Source organism: Callorhinus ursinus, unplaced genomic scaffold, assembly GCF_003265705.2.
Source record: "Callorhinus ursinus isolate GAN/ISIS: 27379988/994484 unplaced genomic scaffold, GSC_fseal_2.0 scaffold28, whole genome shotgun sequence".
Classification (NCBI taxonomy): domain Eukaryota; kingdom Metazoa; phylum Chordata; class Mammalia; order Carnivora; family Otariidae; genus Callorhinus; species Callorhinus ursinus.
The window spans coordinates 9,212,507-9,228,932 of record NW_027397090.1 but is presented as its reverse complement, the minus strand read 5'-3'; the positions used below and the strand labels follow the sequence as shown (position 1 = coordinate 9,228,932).

At 36.8% G+C, this 16,426-nt stretch overlaps 1 protein-coding gene across 11 annotated transcripts in view; it reads left to right on the top strand.

Moving 5' to 3' along the window:
* CFAP95 (cilia and flagella associated protein 95) overlaps positions 1-16,426 on the top strand; it is a 248,679-nt gene that overhangs the window by 88,736 nt on the left and 143,517 nt on the right. For all 11 annotated transcript variants that reach the window (XR_012374036.1, XM_025891460.2, XM_073878090.1 and 8 more), the window contains one exon: positions 11,742-11,799. Coding sequence is in view for 10 of the 11 variants with exons in the window: in XM_025891460.2 (XP_025747245.1) it covers positions 11,742-11,799 (58 nt within the window). In the remaining variant the exon portion in view is untranslated. The remainder of the gene's footprint in view (positions 1-11,741; positions 11,800-16,426) is intronic.

Below are 16,426 nucleotides of genomic sequence, written 5' to 3'. Positions count from 1 at the left end.
TAGGGTGGCTAGGCCATATGCTAATGGGCTGATTTTCCTCCTTACTCCCATGTCCCACGAGTCCACATGTGGGCCACAGGACCCAGGCCAAGCCACTCAGAAAGCATTCTAGGATAGTAATTGAAGTTTGGGACAAGATGTCCTAAAATTTTTCAGGTGGCAAGTTACAGAGGGCATCTTTCTGCTGGGGGAGCATTTATCTATAAATGAAACTAAGCAGAGGTGTGGAAAAAGACAGTTCTGATGGTATTCCTTTTATATGTGCTGGTATTTTCCTTCTTTTTTTTTCTTAATTGAGTTTGGGTTGGGTTTCTGTAACATAACTTTAATACTAATAATAGCAAATATTTATATGGCCTATATTATGTGCCAGGCACCTTCCAAAGGTGCTAACTCATTTACTTCTGACAAAACTCTGTGACTTTGTTCCATCTACATTATCTACATTCTGTGGTGGGAAAAACAAAAGCACAGAGAAGTCAAGTAACATGTTCAAACTCTCAGAGCAGGTAAGTGATGAGCCAGGATTTGGACTGAGATTGTCTAAAGCCAAGGCTACTGGTCTTAGCCACTCTTCTGTGCTGCCTCTCTGAATACTAGGCTAACTGAGAGAACTCTGAACATGGAGATGTTAAAGGCTGCATTTAGGCAGGTCAGGACTTGAGCACCAAGCCATTAAGGGAGGTACTGGTTCTTCTCTAGAAATTTCTGAACTCAAATTTTCCATTTTTCAGATAACGTGACTACTGCTTCCTAAGATATACCTTGGTCTTGGCTTGGTACTTTTCCCCTGTGAGGCAGGAACCCTGTGTGAGCTTGTATCACCCACCTGAGCTCCCTGGAATGGGTGGCTTAGCTGGTATTGAGTGATGATGATGTTTCCAGTTGGCCAAATTTGCTGAAATGATTTTAGAGTCAACCTAAATCCTATTGCTCTTTGCGTAATTCCTGTACTTAGGGTATCCTCCCTTAGCTGATGCACGTTGAAACCAAACAGCTAAGTAGGTGGGACACTTTTCCATTTGTTAATATTTGAGGGTATGGCTCAGGTCTTGACTTGGCTTGACACAGGAGTGTTTTAATGGTGGGTGACAATAACCTATTTTATTGCTATCCTTGCAGAATAATTCAAATAATTAGATAAGAAAATTTATGTGAATTGTGTAAAACTGTTGAATGACAGACCTGTACCTTTGAAACAAATAATACATTATATGGTAAAAAAAAAAAAAAAAAAAAAAAGAAGAAGATAGCAGGAAGGGAAAAATGAAGGGGGGGGAATCGGAGGGGGAGACAAACTATGAGAGACTATGGACTCTGAGAAACAAACTGAGGGTTCTAGAGGGGAGGGGGTGGGGGGATGGGTTAACCTGGTGATGGGTATTAAAGAGGGCACGTACTGCATGGAGCGCTGGGTGTTATACGCAAACAATGAATCATGGAACACTACATCAAAAACTAATGATGTAATGTATGGTGATTAACATAACATAAAAAAATTTAAAAAAAACGAAAATTTATGTGAAAGCACTTGGTATAGTGCTTGTTAGATCTAAAGGTTTGGCATCACAGTGGATTGATGGCTGACTCAGACCACCCCTGTAAGTCTTTATAGAATCTAACTTCATTAGACTAGCCATTCAAGTTACAATCTGACAATCAGGTTTATTTGCGTATTCAGGTATGCTCAGTGAGGCCCTCAAGGTAAAATTCTGAAGATAGCCTTATTCGACTTACTTATTTGGTCTCTAGCCTCCGGAAGTAGTCATCAACAATTCCTTCCTTCTCTGCACATGCATGCCATAGCTCCCATCAACCGGCAGAGGTTATTTACTTGTCTTATAAATCTGGGCTGGCCTTGTGACTCACTTTGATCAATAGAAGGTGGCAGAAGTGATGCTCTGGGACGTCTGAGTGCAGACCTTATGAGACTGGTAGTTTCTACCTTCTGATTCTTGGACTCTAGCCAACATGCTGTAAGAAGCTCGAGGCACATGGAGGAGAGCCAAGGCATTGTGTTTAACAGTTCCAACTGAGCTCCCAGATGACAGACAAAACCACCTGCCAGCCATGAGCTATCTTGGTTATTCCAATCGAGAGTCAAGTACCTAGATGACTATAGCTCTAATTGACATCACACAAAGCAAAAAACCACCCAGTTGAACCCAGTTATCCCACAGAATAATCAAAGATAATAAAGTGATTGCTATTTTAAGCCAGTAACTTTTACACTGAAGCAATAGGTATTTGAAACAACCTTCACGTCTGTAACTACTGTGATTATATGGCTGCTTCTACCATTATTCAGCTTATGGATGAATTTTTGTCCTTGCTAATCCACTGGGGATAGAAGCAGTGCAAACTTTCAAGACTCATGAGCTAATAAACAAGTGAGTGGCAAAGATTTTCAAAATGTCAATATTATGGAATTTTTATTTGATCCTGACATTTCCTTTTGTTCCTTGTACATTAATGATTAGCCTGTATTACTAGTATTACTCTTCATGATGTTGGAAGGTTATGTGGCTGTCATAATGCTATAATTACTTAAAGTCTTCAGTGGGTCTCAGTGGATAGTACTATACCATGCATCTTTTAGCTATAGAAGGGTTTCACAGGAACAAGAACTTTACAGCATTACAGAAATCTTTGCTTCTATTTGTATTTAATTTGATTCTATATTTGGCACTTACACAGTTAAATTATTACCCCATATAAGCCTCATATTGCTCATCCAAATGGCTTGCAAAAATTATTAGGCCTGAGGAAATTATATTTGTCCCCCATATCTGAATTCATTCTTTCAACATAATGAGTGCCTACTATGAATTAGGAACAATTAAGTATTCAGGATGTAGAGATAAAAGACACCCCATTCCTGAAGTAGCTCATGGTCTAATACATGAGACAGAAAAATAACCAGTCAATACTCACCTATCAGTAAGGAATACACTAGGCTAAAAGTAACAGAAAACCTAACTAATAGCAACTTGAATAATCAAGGAATTTGGTCAGCTGTTATGAAATATAAGGGGGTTAAGACTGGTATGGTACCCACATGATGTCATCAATGATGCAGGGTCTTTTTGTCTCTTTTCTCTGTAAATTTTGCTAGTAACTTTCATCCTTATAGTGTCAAGAGGGTTGCTATGCCTCCCAAAATCAATATGTTCTAGAAATGAAGAAGTGAGAAAATGAAGTAGTAGAGAAAGACAAGAGAGAAGGGAGGTCTAATGGCACTGTGATGGGCATGCCTGGTTCACAGAATACAAGTTTTCAGTGATAGCAGCTAAAGTTGGAGAGAGATGTTTGGTACAAAACAGTCAGGGCTTAAAAGCTATGTTGAGGATTTTGGACTTTATCATGAAGGCAAGAGTGAATGGTTTTCAAGTATGGGATAGAAACAATCAGATTTGTGTTTAGAAGGCAGAAGGCAGGTTGGTAGGTGACTGAAATTATAGTCAGAAGGCTGTTGAACTAATCAAGGCAAGACATAATAAGGTCCTGATCTTTAGTGATGGTGGTGTGGAGGAAAAGAAGGTTTCATGTTTTAGATATATTAAGAGGGAAGAATAGACATCTACTTGGTAGCTGATCAGTTACAAGGGTAGAGAAGACTCAAGGTAAGAGAGAAGAATAGATACCTACTTGGTAACTGATTAGATATAAGGGTAGAGAAGACTCGAGGTTGATTCCCAGGCTTCTGGTTTAGGCACCTGGCGTTAATGGGGTCATTCATTAAGGCAGTGAAAGTAAGAAGAAGAGCAAATGCCAGATAGCAGGTGGATAGTTGAGACTGGAGCATGAGCAAGGTCACTGTGTCAGCTCCAATTGCTAATATAAGTGTCCTAACTAGTTCCTCTGCCTCCAGTCTTGTCCCTTTCAGTCCATTCACCATCCTGCAGCTTGAATATTTCAATTAAAATGCAAAGAGAACCATGTTCTTCCACTCTTTAATTAGTATCATTGCAGTATTGTATTTTTTCTTCTTGCATTAATGAGCACATATTATGTGTCTGGCACTGAGCCAAGGGCTTTACATGCCTTATTTCATTTAATTCTCATTCTTTGAGATAGACCCTGCAGCTATCTCCATTAAAAGGGGGCTCAGAGAGGTAAAGTAACTTACCAAAATTTCCTTATGTAGTAAGCACCAGAACTGGGTTTTAAACTCATGTCTGGTCTGACTGCAGAGCTTGTGTCTTTAATCACTATAATACATTGTCTTTCATGCTTAAATGTATAGAGTGCTCCATTTCCTTCAAAGTACTTTCACATGCATTATCTACTATCTGTTCCCTCCTAACATTTAGCCAAGGTCCTATGAGTAGGTATCTTCCTAATTGTATAGGCAAGGAAATCAAAGCACAGAGATAATCAAAGAATCCTATTTCTCATTAATTAATCTATCCATCTAGTCCATAAGTATTTATGGAAGAGATACTAAAGGGATAATTAAGATGTAAAGGGTTTAAATGGCTTGCTCAAGGTCCCATGACCACTTGGTGGTAAAAGCAGAGACTATAATATCTGGGTTTCCAGGTGTGCTTTTGTTGGAAGGAGAGAACTGCTTCTAAACTTCTAGGGAAATTAACAAGGGCTTGGCTTGGATCAGCAGTAAAAGCAGACTCAAATTGTCCTCCATTTCATCTATTATTTCCACTTCTTGCCCACTAGCTTCCTCGAGGTTAATTTCTAGGGTGGACCTAGAGGGTATAATGCTAAGTGAAGTAAGTCAGTCCAAGGACAAATACAGTATGATTTCATTCATATGTGGAATTTACAAAGCAAAACAAATGAACAACAAGGAAAACAAGAGGCAAACAAAAGACCAGACTCTTAAATACAGAAACAAACTAGTGGTGGCCACAGGGGAGGTAGGTGGGGGAATGAGCGAATTTGATAAAGGGGATGAAGAGTACACTTATCATGATGAGCACTGAATCCAGGTATAGAATTGTTGAATCATTATATTGTACACATGAAACTAATCTAACACTGTATGTTAGTTATTTTTTTAAATGAAGGAGTAAACAAAGAGAAAGATAAGAGAGCCCCCCAAATAGAAAATCCTTCACAGGAGAGCTGTGACAGTTATCCCCAGGACTAAGGCTCCCCAACGTTCTAGCTATGCAACAGCTTGGGAGACTAGAGCAGAAGAGAAGTCTCCAAGAGAAAATGTTCTCAAGAAGCAAAATTAACTGAACATACTGAGATGAGAATTACTCAGCTGGGGAAGTTTGAGGGTAAATTAGTGGTACATTAAAAAAAGGCCTGGCATTCAGCAGATATGGAAGAATGATTAGATTTGCTCTGTGTGGCTTTGTTCCATAGGTAGAAGGAAGAGGAATCTCCACTCAATACGAGATTTAAAAAGAATGATGATTTCTGTTAAGAATGAGACAGAATTTCCCAGGGAGGTTGTAAGCTCCCCTTCTCTCTTACCACACAGAGTCAAGTGGGATCCGTAGCCATAGGGGCTATACCCATCCTAAATGGTGGGTGCTACCTCTCCTGCTGTCAGCAAGGGGATTTATTCCAAATTAATCCTCTGCTTTTTTAAGTCTTTGAGTCACTTACTCAGATTCAGACTCTTAGGTGGGACCATCTGATAGATGACTGAGTAGATGTCACATGCCCTTATTGTTGCTGCCGGGAAACTGGGTAAGAAAATATCAGCCCCTCCTTCTGACAAAACAGAAAAGAAGCAGTTGACCTTTAAAGTTCTTCCAAGTTTAAGAAACCATGATTCCATGGGTTTTGGTATATCATCTTGTCCCAGATTCACACCTGTTACCACAGGGCTTAGTGCAGTTGTAGGCATTTTAACTAATAGCATGGCTTTAATAATAACTTCAATATCAGACTTCTTTTCCTTTTTCATCTTGCAGAACACGTTTGGTTGTTCTCTAACCTATAACCGCTAATGGTTGGAGAGGGCATGTGTGGCAAACTGGTTGGTGGTGAGCAAAAGCCAGCTGTCCACCTCCCAAGCGTTCTTATAGCATGGCGTTATACTGGTAAATTTAGCAGCATCTGGTCTTCAGTTTTGCATTTCCAGAAAGACCATTTTATCTGTGCTTCAGAATTTATCTGACTCATGGAGATTGACTTATGCTCATTAAACTCACAAGAAAAGCCAGTATTTTAATTAGTTGATTTATAATGAGAAATAAAATGCTCAAGCACACCAGTCATGTCAGCCTAACAAAAAAAAGAAGGAAAGAAAGAAAAAGGAAGGCAAACTATAATCAATATTGTACAGAGTGTTTGGAATCAGAACAAGGTGAATTAGTTATAAGATTATAATGATCGATGGCCTCAGACTCTGATTACCTGATTATAATAGGACTCTTTCACTTGTAAGTAAAAAATGCACAATTAAAATTACCTTGAGCCAAAAGAAGAGTTTATTAAAAGATTTTGAATTACCACATGGAACTCTGGGAAAGTCCTTGGAAGAACTGAGCTTCAGAGACTACTGGAATCGGACCAGCATTCTCTCCTTGTTGACTTCCTTTTCTCCCTCTGAGGGGAGGGACTTTACATCCCATGGTTCTTATCACAGGAGAGTGACTGACCCAGTCTCATTCATCTATAGTAAGAAATCCCAAGGTAGAGCCCTGATGGAATCTGAGCTGGAGGCTGACATTTGGACCCATCAGCTATGGGTAGTGACGGAGTGGTGGAGCAGGGGACATGTGGTACAGGCTTACTTGAGCTGATTCCAGACAATGAGCTGAAGTTATTGTTGGCTGTCGTAAGTCAGATTGGAGCACTGACTTCAGTGTACTGCAACTCTGCTCCCAGAACCTCCCAGAGAAGTCTGTTTATGAGCCAGGACACCTCTTCCTCATGCCTAGAGCCCATGTCTCCCTTAGTTTTCTCATCTCTTGCTTTCTTGAGTTTCTCTGAAGGCCATTTCCCTTCTAATGGACTTATTTTTTCATTATATTCTTTATTTGGCTATAGCCTTCAGCTGATATCTAAGAGGAAGAACTATGTTGATTTTCCATGGTTTTATTTCGAAAGACCATCTTGTTTCAAATTGGATGAAATATATCACTTAAAGATTTTTGCCCTCTTCTTCAGATTAAAAAGCGGGTGTTGGGGGGGTGATATCAAATGGTTTATAACTGACTGACAGTGATCATTCAGTATTGTAAAAGTTTCCATATTGTTGAGTCACATTGCGCTTTCAAAAAGGTCACTGGATATTTTAACCTTCCACCTTTATTTACTTTGATTCCTAGTAGTAAATCTATATCTTTTTATATTCTAATTTTATTTTTATTGCTTTGTGCATTTGATTAATTTGTCAGTGCCTACCTTGTATCAGACTCTGTGCTGGGAGCTGATAATAAAGAGACGGAGAAGGAGCTGCGCTTGGGTGGAATGGGTTTCCACCTGCTTTAAATGCATTGAGAGATGCTCAATGCTACCTTGTAAATTGGCCTGCCCAAAGCAATACTCTATTTGACTGATAATTACACCATCTGAGTCATAACTTTGGATGAGAATAGGGTAGGGAAACAAGTTCATTGTCATCTATTAACACTTAAACATTTTAAGATTATGGAATATTTCCATATAAAATACTCTTCAGACACCCATCTACTTATTACCCAGTTATAATGTAAGTTAGTATTTTTGCCATATTTGCTTCTTATTTTTTTAGAGAGACAATTTATCATGACTTATCGAGTCATCTAACATATCCACCATATTGGTGGACATTGGCTTCCAATTTTCACAGTTACAAATAAAGCTGCATTGAATATCCTTATATGTATCTCCCTGAGTATATAGTTTGCAAGGATTTCTTAATACTCAGAAATATAATTGCTGGCTATTAAGATATATGCACCTTCAATTTTGTAAGATATTGCCACTAGTAGTGTATGAATATGCTCATACTTTCATATCCTTTTAAACATTGTAGAGATTTTTAATTTTTACCAAGTGGATATAAAATGGTACATTGTTGTTTTACTTTGCATTTCACTACTGAATTTAAGACAATTTTAAGGCTGAATTTGTTTTCAAGGATTTATTAGCCATTTTGTTTTCTTCTACTGTGAACTATTTATAGGCTTAGGCCATTTTTCTATAAGATATTGTCTTTTATTGATTTCTAAGAATTTTTTATTTATTCTGGATACTAATATTATTTGACTTAATTTTATAAAAAATACCTTCTTGTCTATGACTTCTCTTGTAACACTGTTTATGATGTCTTTTGATCAATAGAAATTTTAAATTATAATTTAATCAAGTTATATATAAAATGTTAGATTGTAAACCTTTTAGAAATTATAAATACACACACATGTATGTATATGTAACATGTATTGAGTTTATAAAAGAGTTATTTTATGTCCTTCAGCAAATTTTGTAATTTTTGTCATAAATGTCTTTTAAATCTTTTGTTAGATGTATTCCTAGAGGAACATTAGAAATTTTATTGCAGTTGTAAATGGGAAATTTTCACTTTAATTTGCTTTCTAATTTCTTGTTGCTGGTGTATGGGTATGCTATTTTTGTATATTGAGCTTGTATCCAACAACCTTCATGAAAATTGCCTATTATGATTTGTAGATTCTCTTGGTTTTTTTTAGTGTAGACAATCTTATCATCTGTGAAAGGTGAAACTTTTGTTTCTTCCACTCCAGTTATTACACTTATACTTCTTTTTCTTGTTTTACTGCATTTTCTTGAATCTCTAGTAAATAGATTAGAATCCAGTTCATTGAATAGAAACCCTGGTGAAGGACTTCTGTGACTATTTGGGAATGTTTCTGGAGTGGGTTCATCAGCTTGGTTTTGATTCTCATTTACTGTTTTCTTCTTATAGTAATGTTGCACTTCTCTGTTCATTTTAAGTATGTTGAATTTTCCTGGACGAGCAGCAATCAGGCAATTCTAAGGATGGGCAATGAGACATTTGGGCAGTTTTCTCAATCTCTTAGTTCAAGAGTGCCCTCTACTGTTGGAACAGTGAAGTGATCTTTATTTCATTAACATCTTTTTTGAAAGAGTGGTGGTTCTAGGACCCTTAATTTCTGAACTTGAGTTCTTATTTTTCTTTACCTTGCTAATTGCTTCCCACTTTCCCAGAGGCAGCGCCTTCCCAAAACTGCCGCTGAGGTCTTGAATACTTTCTAGGCCTCTTTCTTGGAAAGCCAATGTTCAGATCCTCTAGTCTCAGACTTGGTTCTCAGTATTTCCCCATTAGGGAAGGATGCTTTCTTTCTGGGGGGAGATGCCTTCTGTGTTGCATCCCCATAATGCACTTGCCCCCCCTCTCCTCTCTTCCATGTAATCCCCACCTGATTTTGCTCCAGAATGGGCTCTGGATCTGGTGCTACTGATTCTGGATTGTTCTCCCACCTACACGTAAACCGAAATTTGTAGTCTTCTCTACCCTCTGTTACACTCAGCTTGGGTGACTGTGTGATTTCATTTGCTTTTGCTGTTCATCTATATGGTTTTGGAGGATATATGTAAATATTTGGGTTTAAGGAACCAAAGGATCTAGGAATGTCAACTGCTTCTTTTCTGTTTTGTTGGAAGGAGGGGCAGATATTTTCTTACCCAGTTTCCCGGCAGCAACAATAAGGGCATGTGATATCTACTCAGCCAATCAGATGGTCCCACCTAAGAGTCTGAATCTGAGTAAGTGACTCAAAGACTCAAAAAAGCAGAGAATTAATTTGGAATAAATCCCCTTGCTGACTGCAGGAGAGGTAGCACCCACCATTTAGGATGGGTATAGCCCCTATGGCTATGGATCCCACTTGACTGTGTGGTAAGAGAGAAGGGGAGCTTACAACCTCCCTGGGAAATTCTGTCTCATTCTTAACAGAAATCATCATTCTTTTTAAATCTCTTTAAATCTCGTATTGAGTGGAGATTCCTCTTCCTTCTACCTATGGAACAAAGCTACACAGAGCAAATCTGACTGTAGATTTGTCATTTTATCTTTGTGATTCTGTAATTTTTTTGACTTACATATTCTATGTGTTGTTAGGTTTATTGACTTAGGATCTTCCTGGTGTTTCTTCCTTTAATCAGTAGGTAATGATCTTTATAACTAATAACTTTTGACAAAAAGTCAATTACATATGATACTAATATAAGAACACTTACTTCGTGTTAATATTTTCTGGATGTGTCTTTTTATATGCTTTTACTTTCAAACTTTCTTCAAAAATAATTTTATTCTAGGTATAGAAGCATAGAGTTGTACTATGTAATACACGTTGACATTCAGTTTACGTCTGAGAAATACTTTCACTGATCAGTTTAACCCTTTACTTTCATTGTGATTGCAAAGATATTTATTTTTATTTTTATGATTTTAATTTGTCTGATGAGAAGCGATTTTCCTTTCTTCCTTTTATTCTCCTTCCTGCTTTTTTTTTAGATTGGTCTTTTAAAAAAATTTATTTGCTAGTTTGAAAATTGCATTCTAATTTTTGTTCTTTTAGTTGTCAGTACTCAAACTTGAGTGTGCATCAGCATCACCTAGAGGGCTTGTTAAAACACAGCCTGCTGGGCCCTGCCTCCAGGTTTCTAATTCAGCAGGTTGGGGCTGGGTCCCAGTTGTTTGTATTCCTAACAAGTTTCCAGGTAATGCTAATATTATTACTTTGGAAACCACACCTCAAAAGCCTAACAGGAACTGATGGTTACTGCCAGGTAAAATATTAGCACCTGTACCCAATAACTACCATAACTGTTCTGAGTTCGACTTCCTTGTTATTTTGGAATTCTTTTACTTGTTGAATTCTTTCCTACCAGCATAGCCATGCATTAAAATGTTTAAATTTCCTTGTGACCGATATTTTTAGGTGTGCGTGCAATTCTCAGAGGAGTTTCTTTGATTGTCTAGTCCCATAATATTGCCAGAAACAGAAGTAGAGCTTTTTAAAATTTATTTAATTATTTTGCATAGGAGAACAGTTTTTCTCCCAGCCTGAGTTCCAAACAGAGAAGCTTTCTTGCGAGTTTCTCTGGACTGGTGGCTGGAGTTTCTTTGGTTTCTTTTATATGAGGGTATAGGCTTTACAGGCTCCTGGCTGTGAGTAGGAGTTTAGCTCTTTGCCTTCTCTGAACCCAAGCCCATGTCTCCAGCCCTTCATATGCAGTTCAAACTCCAGCTTCTAGCCTTGGCACATCATCTTATGACTTCCCATTCTAGTGAGTATCCTCTTCATTTCTAGCACCTTAGGGTTTCCCTTTGGAGCTTAGCAGTGCTTGTAGACTTGGAGGAGGGAGGATTTATTTATTAAGAATTGCTGTGTGTTTAATGGGGTGGAAGTTGGGGAAGCTATTAACCTCAGCCCATCTGGTTGTCTTCTATTATCTTTTTCAGTTGTCGTCTAGCAGAGAACACGGGGCATAGGGTCAAAACGGTTTGAGGGGTAGAAACTGGATGGTAAAGAGAATCCCAAAAGTTTGGAATGCACCTAAGCTCAGGGACTTGGGATTGGTAGCGTATCATTAGTACAGGAGCATAATAAGTGGTGTTGAATTGGAAGTGATTGAAGGAAAGTCATCCTGTGGTGGTAGGTAATGCTATAAACAAGGTCTGGGACAGTTGTATGTTTTAAAAATTTTATTAGGGCCAGTCTTCCTTGAAATGTTTTTATTTCGTGTAAAGGATATAATGCTAAACATTTTAAATATCGTTCTTTTTGGAGTCGTTCTTTTCTCAAATATTGACTTATCTTTCTTAGGTATGCATTGACAACATATGCTGAAGAATATGCTCCACCATATGATTATCAGCCACGTGTGAGTATAAAATGGCTGAAAAGCCTTATTCTAATACTCATTTATATATGTACTTAAAATGATTCTTTATATCGAGTGTAGTCAAGCTTGGGAAGAAAGGACAAATTGCTGAGATTTATGATATTGTATATTTATTTAGAGATATTAGCTATTTGTGGGAGTCAATGGAATGTTTTATGGTTATGATTTATTTTTGGAAGTTTATAGATTTCAGGGAGAAAATATTGCAGTGTCCAAAATGTATTAGTTATTTTCTTCTTCATCTTGTTTTATTGTCCTTTTCCTGAATTCAATTTATCTGGAATAAAAACCCACCTTTCAATTCATTTGTATTGCATTGACACATAAAAGTAAGTGGTGTAATTTAGCTCTGGGAGATGTGTATGTTGATAAAATATGTCCAGTTTATAACTTCATTTTACTTTTACTTAAAAAATTAAACAACAGAAACAAAATAAGGCTGTTTCCTCTTAGTCTTGTTATGGAAATCTTGACTGGTACAATAGGTAAGAGATTTAACTATTGAAAAAGAGGAGGAAATAAAGTCATCTTTATTTTCAGAGAGTATTATGATGTTCTTAGGAGAACTAAGATATTAAACTGAAAAGTAATTAGTAGAAATAAGACCATTTAGTAAGGCGATTGAATACAAAATAAGTATATCGGGGCGCCTGGGTGGCTCAGTTGGTTAAGCGACTGCCTTCAGCTCAGGTCATGATCCTGGGGTCCTGGGATCGAGCCCCACATCGGGCTCCCTGCTTGGCGGGAAGCCTGCTTCTCCCTCTCCCACTCCCCCTGCTTGTGTTCCCTCTCTCACTGTGTTCTCTCTGTCAAATAAATAAATAAAATCTTTAAAAAAAAAAAAAGTATATCAAAAACAGTATCTTTGCTTCATATCAGCTTAGTAAACTTATAAAAGAAAAAAACAAATTACTATAGCAACACAGATTTTGAATACTTTTGTGAAGAAAATTCTAAACCAAATAAAGATCAATAAAGAAGATGTGGTAGTTTGTCTCCAAAGATGGTGGACTTTCCACAGCCACTTCCCCAGGACAAGGTGAATGATGCTCCACCTTTTGAATCTGAGCTGTCAGGGAACTGATTTGATCAATAGAACATGGCAACAGTGACACTCTGCCAGATCTAGGCTAGATTGAAGAAGACTGCTTCCAAGTCTTGGAGCCCTGAGCTCCCAGGTAAGAAATCGAGGCTACTCTCCTGGAAGGAGAGGCCGTGAGGAGGAGCACTGATGTGCTTGATTCATGGGTGAGGAAGCCATCTTGGACGTCTAGCCTAGTTGAGCCTGAACTGCAGCTCCATCTGCTCTCGGACTGCAACCCATGCAAGGTTCCAAGAAGATAATAATGAATTCTTGTTTGAAGCCGTTAAGTTTATTTTAACAAATGTATACACCAAAGATAACTGAGACAGCAGTCTTGACTACAAGGGAATAACAACCATTTTAGGAAACTGGAAAACTAAATTATGAGTTAAGTTCATAAATTTTATTATATTAAAAATGGATTTTGTTTTCTATTAGAGCTCTAAGATTATGAGTTATTTGAAAGAATAAACAGATGAGAATAATCAATAGTTTTAGAAACCACGGTAAAACCAATTTAGGGAAGATTCATGACACTACATTATATGTTGTATTCTTATTTATTTTTTCTCATCAAAAAAGAGCATTCAAACCATAAAGAAAGCAAATATGATAGTTTATGGATTAATGCCTAATAGGTAAAGAACTTATATATATATATATTGGCAGGAAAATTGTTAAGATGCTAGGGAAAGACCAAAGGACAATATATAGACAATTTGCAAAGCAGGAAGTGTAAAACTAGCTACTAAATATAGGGAAAGTCCCAATTTACTAATAATAAGAGATGTGAATTAAAACAATAAAAAATTTTCCTGCTAATAAAATTGGCAATATTTTTTTAAATTTAATTTTATTATGTTACGTTAGTCACCATGCAGTACATCATTAGTTTTTGATGGAGCGTTCCATGATTCATTGTTTGCATATAACACCCAGTGGCATTATTTTTAAAAAATAATAATATTTAATGGGTGAAGATGTGATGAAATGGGTACTTTCATCTGTTGCCAGGAAGACTGTAAATTGTTTTAATCTTTCTGGAAAGAAATTTGGCAATATGTATCAAGATACTATTTGATCTAATGGAGCACTGGGTGTTACATGCAAACAATGAATCATGGAACACTACATCAAAAACTAATGATGTAATGTATGGTGATTAACATAACAATAAAATAAAATTTAAAGAAAAAATACTATTTGATCTAATAATTTTCCTCCTAAGAAACTTCCTCAGAGAAAAATAACTCAACTAGGGATAAAATTTATATCCAAGGATACTCATCACAGAACTGTTTGTAATGGCAAAACTTGGAAAGTACCTAATGTTTTAGTATTAGGAGTAGTACTATTAAATATGTTACATTCACATGATGAATTATTTTATAACCTTTAAATGTCCATAGATGGTTCTTAGTGTCCTGATAAATCTTGATTTAAGGTTAAGAAAAACATTAATATACAAAATTTATGCATATAAAATATATTATATTAATGTAATATGTAAATATTATATATGTATAAACTATGCAAAAATATAGAGGAAAAACCAAAGAAACTGTCAAAATGCTAGTAACGTTGGCCATTGGATGGTGAGATTCTAGGTGAGTTCTTCATCTTTACACATTTTAGAATTTTCCAATGCAACAAGCATGATGACTTATAATCAGGAAAACCCCAAGGAAACAAATATATTATTTAAAAATGAAATTCAGGCCCATTTCCTTACATATATGAAATCTGGCTGCATCTCTAAACAAAGACAAGACACATAATTAAAAACCCATAAAATTTCAAAGGACTAATTTCTCCACAGGCATAAAGATAAAGAATGTGAGATGCATTCTCAGGGTGCATAAATCTTTGGCCATTGTGCTGTATATTCATGCTTTTAATTTTTTTAGCATTATTTCTCATATTTCTCATGTTGCTTATTTCTACAATAACAGCACAGCGTGCCAGGGCAGTTATTTGGCTTATTTAGAGTTTTGTTCATTCACTTCCAAGTTCCTTGCCAAAGTAATTGATGTTGAGGCATGTTTTTTAGCACTACTCCTAGTGCCCCCATTCATTGAATGCTTACCTTGTTACATTGTTATAGGATAAAAAAATTAAATTATAATGACAGCAAATGGTTAAATAACAGTAGAATAGTGACTGAACTCTGACATAGAAGTTACTGTGCACATAAACAAGTGTATGATTCATAAAATACTGACAAAAGAGAATATTTTTTTCTTACCAGAGACTTTACCATGTGGACTTAGCATAAACACATTACACCATTCTCAGGCTACAGCCTTTGCAATTATGCAATTCCTGAAGAAATCTTAAAATATTTGGACTCATATTTCAAATGTTTTGCATGAATTGAAACTATTAATTTTTATATTATCATTTCTTATATTTGTTTAATTGATACTTGCATAAAGTGGGATAGCATTATAGGAATTCTAAAGTGAGTGCAAGTTATCATCCCATAGCTCTATACATGAGTAAATAAATACAGAGTATTAGGAAGCTATGAAATCATTTTTAAGGAGAGAAATGGAAGAGAATTGCAAGCTACTTCCTCAGAACTCCACCTCTTAAGTTGAATACTTATTATGGCTCACCCCAATTTCAACAAAAGATACCTTCTCTTAAAATCTTCCCCATCCTTCTCCTAAAGAACCAAAATAGAGGAAAACATTAGATGATTCGTCCAAGGCTGGCTGTTTAAAGTGTACATAAGCTTTTAGGATAAAGGACAAGTGAGCTGAGTTTAATGATGGAGAGTTGACTGAGCACACTCAGGATGAGTAAGGAAAAGAGTTAGGTCAGGCAGAGAGTAGCAAACTCAGGAAGTTGAAGGGTCAAAGGAATGAGAATGTTGAGGAAAAAAATCAAGCATAGCAGTAGTGAAGGGGTGAGAGGGCTGGAAGATTTGGAGGTAATGAGCAAAAGGGATGTACTGGAATTTTCGAATTTCAGATGTATAACAATTCTGGGGAATGATAGAGCCCAGGATGTGGACATGGACTGAATTTTGATAATGGAATCAAAGCCATTGACTTGAGAGGGTGAAAAAATGGTAAGCCAGAGCGTTGGCTAGATTCTAAATATGGCTGTTGGAAATCAACCTCTACAGGACAGCAGAAAAGAAAGGTAATGCCATGGACTGAGTCAAATGACCAAGCTCTCAGTGGGAGCATTTTGGAGGTTAATAGCTCCTCCCAGTCATGCATCTGCCATTTGGGTACATCTGGTTGGTCATTATCAATGTGAAGTACCATTTTGTTTTCCTAAATAGAGCTGCCTATTGAATTATCTTTCCAGACATATGAGTAGCTTGAACCCCCCAAATGGTCCATATCTTAGTTCACTCAGAGACAGAAAGCTGAGGAAGTTTCTTTTTTTTCCTTTTTTTAAAAAATTTTATTTTATTATGTTAGTCACCATACATTACATCATTAGTTTTTGATGTAGTGTTCCATAATTCATTGTGTGCATATAACACCCAGTGCTCCATGCAATACG